The sequence below is a fragment of the Tupaia chinensis genome, unplaced genomic scaffold, assembly GCF_000334495.1.
Source record: "Tupaia chinensis unplaced genomic scaffold, TupChi_1.0 Scaffold000602_1, whole genome shotgun sequence".
NCBI classification, from domain to species: domain Eukaryota; kingdom Metazoa; phylum Chordata; class Mammalia; order Scandentia; family Tupaiidae; genus Tupaia; species Tupaia belangeri.
Genome location: NW_006160120.1, coordinates 917,608 through 921,970, shown reverse-complemented (window position 1 = coordinate 921,970; position 4,363 = coordinate 917,608). Strand labels below are relative to the sequence as shown.

The window sequence follows — 4,363 nt, the reverse complement described above, 5'->3', positions numbered from 1 at the left end:
GCCCGTCGCCGCGCCGTGCAGGAGGCCCGCGCGCTGCGCCGCTGCCGCCGCGCAGGTGAGGGGGGCCTGGGACCCGGGAGGGGGACGCCGGGACTCCCTGTCTGCGTGCGTGCGTGCCTCGGTTTGCCTTCGCTTTCCCACTTGTACCTTCTGCCCGCACCTTCTACAGGGAAACGCCAGCCTTTCATTTCTCTTCGTTCATTATTGCTAAGCGTGGGACGTGTTATTAACCTCCCTGCGCCTTTCCTCGTTTGCACGGTTCAGCCTTCGATCATTAGTTTTGATTTTATTCGTTTTAAGAAGTAGATGTAATTACAAGTACTTGCCAAGCTCTCTGGGCTCAGTGATTGCACCCTTCAGCCTCAGTTTCCTCCCCTGCAGAATGAAAGTTTTAGTAGCAGTATCTATCTCACAGGGAAATCTCGTTACTGTATGTGACATAGAAGAGTTTTGTCATGTATGCCACATTTTGTGTTCCAATGTATGCCTGACACATAGCGCTCAAGTGTTAAACTTCATCATTTAGAGAGATTTTTGCTGTAGGGTGCATATGCTGGTGGGAGAGACAGAAAATGAGAGATCCCCCCCCCCCCCCCCCGGGGGGGGGGGGGCCCCCGGGGGGGGGGTGGATGGCCACACCACAATCCTTTCTCCATTCCCCTCTCTGGATTTTGGACATACATACATAGGCGGAGTTTCAAGCCATTGGATCCAGGACTTGAACTACAGTCTGCTATGTCCAGCACCTTAACCACTGTGCCACATGGTGGCCCCAGTTAATTTTATTTTTTTAATTCAAACACCATGTGCACCACCACCATAAACCTTGTCTTCAGATGAGAGTCAGGCTTGATAACTTGCCCGAGGTTACACAGCTAATAAGAGGCCCAGCCAGGACCCCCGCCTTTGCTTTTGCAGTCCTTGCCTTTCCTTAATATTTTCTGGGGCCTTGCTGTGCTAGGTACTGGGAGCACTGGGGCAAGTGCGGTAGCCCACCAACAGACACACCTCCACCCTTGCAGAGATTCGATGACCTAACGTGTGTTTATAGTTTCTCTTTCCACCCTCTTTCTATTATAAGTTCAGTGGGATGGGAGCTGCCTCGTTTATGCCTGTGTCCCCATTAATGTATCCCCAGTTTCTAAAACAGTGTCCTGAGCATTATTAACATCCAGTAAAGTTATTGACTGAACTTATTGTGACAGCAGAAACAGGCATGGGGAAGTTGATGTAAGTTTTTTAAAGAATTTTTTTATTTAACTTTATCCATTTATTTATTTATTTCAATTTGATCAGAGAGAGGGAGAGAGAGAAAGTGAGAAAGCAAACTGCCAGGTCCAGGACTCAAACTGTGATCAGCCGTGTGAGAGTCCAGCGCCCTTAACTACCCTACCATTCACTGGCCCGAAGTTGATGTAACTTTAAGGTTCTACAACTAATAAGGAAACTGGGTTTTGAACCCCATCCTTTGTAGCTACAGAGATGCTTCTCTAAGCCAGCACACTGCTTGGCCTCCTGTTAGTGTCCTTGTTAGGTGGAAACTGCTCTGACTGGACCAAGATTCCTGTTTGATTTTTGTTTTAGGGAATAAGTATGACAACCACCAGGGTCAACCTTAAAGGGTGGTATGGGAAAGGAGGAGGAAGCTGTGGGACAGCCTCAGGCATAGTCCTGCAGGGCATGAACAGGGGAAACTTCCAGATGAGTTAAGTTATAATATTTTCTGCAGCATTCCTAAATCTTTTTCCTGAAATAAGTAGATATAGACTGTAAAAACTGGCTCAGTCTGAAAAATAAACTTACCGTTGAAAAATAAAAATTCACGAGACCAGCAGATGGCATAATGGTTGCATCACTGGACTCTCATGTAGTTGACCACAGTTTGGGTCCTGGACCTGGTGGTTTAAACTCATGATGGGCATGTGTGTCTGCATGACCAAATCCCTAGAGGAGAATGAAGGAGAAGGGATTGAGGTGTGGCTGTCCCTACTGGGGGTGATTTCTCGCTTTCTGTCTGTCTCTTGTCTCTCCAGTGAGTGCATGTACCCTATAGCCAAAAACTCTCTTTTTTAAAAAAAGAAGGAAAGAAGAAAGAAAGAAAGAAAAAGAAAAATTCAACTTAATAGCCACTTACGTTTTGATTGCAGGGATATGCGCCCCGGTTGTCTTTTTTGTGGACTATGCTTCCAACTGCTTATTTATGGAAGAAATCGAAGGCTCAGTGACTGTCCGCGATTACATTCAATCCACTATGGGGACTGGAACAACTCCCCAGAGTCTCTTTGGCTTGGCCAAGACGATTGGACAGGTTTTGGCTCGAATGCACGATGAAGACCTCATCCACGGTGATCTCACCACCTCCAACATGCTCCTGAAGCCCCCTGTGGAGCAGCTGCACATCGTGCTCATAGACTTCGGGCTGAGCTTTATTTCAGCACTTCCAGAAGATAAGGGAGTGGACCTCTACGTCTTAGAGAAGGCCTTCCTCAGTACCCATCCCAACACCGAGACTGTGTTTGAAGCCTTTCTGAAGACCTACTCCACCTCCTCCAAAAAGGCCAGGCCAGTGCTAAAGAAATTAGATGAGGTGCGCCTGAGAGGAAGAAAGCGGTCCATGGTGGGGTAGAAGAGTGTGTGTGACAGCTGTTTTTTTTAAAGTAAATTTGAACAAACGCTATGTGATTATACCTAAATAAAGGTGTTTGGATATTTTTATTTGTATCCGTGATTGTGCTTGTTAAGAGTCATCTTCTGTAGTTCATTGTTCTCAAGGGCTTGCAGTGGACAGCAGACACGATCTGGGCAGCATTGGGCATTTTAAATAATGTGGGACAGCTTTCTCCCAGGTTAGGACGTGTACGCCTCACGCACCTTGGTGTGGCATTGAACCACATGACGAGAACATTATTCTCTTTTCAGTCCTTCTGATGAGACAAAGATAGTCTCAGTTGGCGATACTATGTTTTTGTCAGCCCTGTAACCTGGTGCGTTTCTTTTTTTATCATTTACATGATATATTCATCTTGAAATGAGTTTAGTGGGATAAAACCAGGTTTGTTTGTTTGTTTGTTTTAAGGTTTTCGCCATAGGACATGTGTACTTGCTGAAGGTAGACACAGAGACAAAGAGGGAAAGTGAGAAGTCACCCCCCCTGGAGGGGTGGGCACACTGCAATCCCTTCTTCAATCTCCTGGGATTTGGGGCATGCACGCACTGTGTGATGTTCAAGCTAACCGCAGTCGGCTATGTGGGAGTCTAGTGCCTTAACTGCTACATCAAAATGTCCCCCAACCAGCGTTCTGTTTTTTGTTTTGTTTTGTTTGTTTTTTAAAGGATTATTTAATTCTGTTTATTTGTTCATTTATTTTAATTTGACCAAAGAGAGACACTGAAACAGAGAGAAGGAAAGTGAGAAAGCAAGCCACCAGATCCAGGACTCAAACTGGTTGGCCATGTGGGAGTGCAGGGCGCCTTGACCACCACACCACCTGCTGGTCCTCAGCATTTTTTAAATGAAAGAGAATCCTAGACTAGAAAATATTAGTATACCATTTCATGAAACTTGCTGCAAATGTATATATAGACCAGAGTATTTGCTGGGTTTTGATGTAAAATATATTTTGTTTTGAGGGTCATGGTTAAAAAAATGAAAATGGTTTAACTCATTTCTCTTTATTTTTTAATACCAGAGGGCAATCCTGCCCCTGCCAGTGGGGTATAGTCAAACCACAGTTGTTTTTCTTCCATTTCTCTTTCCGGATTCTGGGCACGTGGGCGTACATGCCTGGCATGTTTTTCAAACTATCAGGGCCAGGATTTGAGCTGTGGTTGGCCGTGTGGGACCCAGCCCCCTCTGCCCAGTGCTTCACCATTGTGCTATAGAGCTGGCCCACCAGTAACTAACTTTTAACCTTGTCTAGCCGCAATTTCTTTTCCCAAGAGAAGGTGTATTTGGGCATATAATAAAATACCTTTCTTTTTTCTAAGCTCTAATAATAAAAAATACAAGGTGGCTTCAAAAGTCCATGGAAAATACATATTATGGACAGGCTATGTCTGCACCGCCTTCTCCATCTCTTCCTCCCATCAGGATTTGGGCATGTATGCACATACACCCACCGTATATTTATTTTTTATTTTTTAAAGAATGGTTTATTGGGACCAGCAGTTAGTGTAATGGCTATGTCGCTGGACCCCCATGTAGTTGACCGCGTTTCAAGTCCAGGATCCGGCGGCTTAAACTCGCTGGGGGCATGTGCGTACGTGCCCAAGATCCCGAGAGGAGAATGGAGGAGAAGGGATTGCAGCATGGCCATCCCCCCAGGGGGTGATTTTTCGCTTTCTATCTCTCTGTCTCTCTTTC

At 45.7% G+C, this 4,363-nt stretch overlaps 1 protein-coding gene across 1 annotated transcript in view; it reads left to right on the top strand.

Moving 5' to 3' along the window:
- The window catches only part of TP53RK (TP53 regulating kinase), a gene marked incomplete in the record, with an annotated part of 2,999 nt that extends 278 nt beyond the window's left edge, over window positions 1-2,721 (top strand). Inside the window, 2 exon segments of the mRNA XM_014591602.2 lie at window positions 14-55; window positions 2,148-2,721. Of these exon segments, the coding sequence (XP_014447088.1) occupies window positions 14-55; window positions 2,148-2,626 (521 nt within the window).
- Between the last annotated feature and the right edge of the window lie 1,642 nt (window positions 2,722-4,363).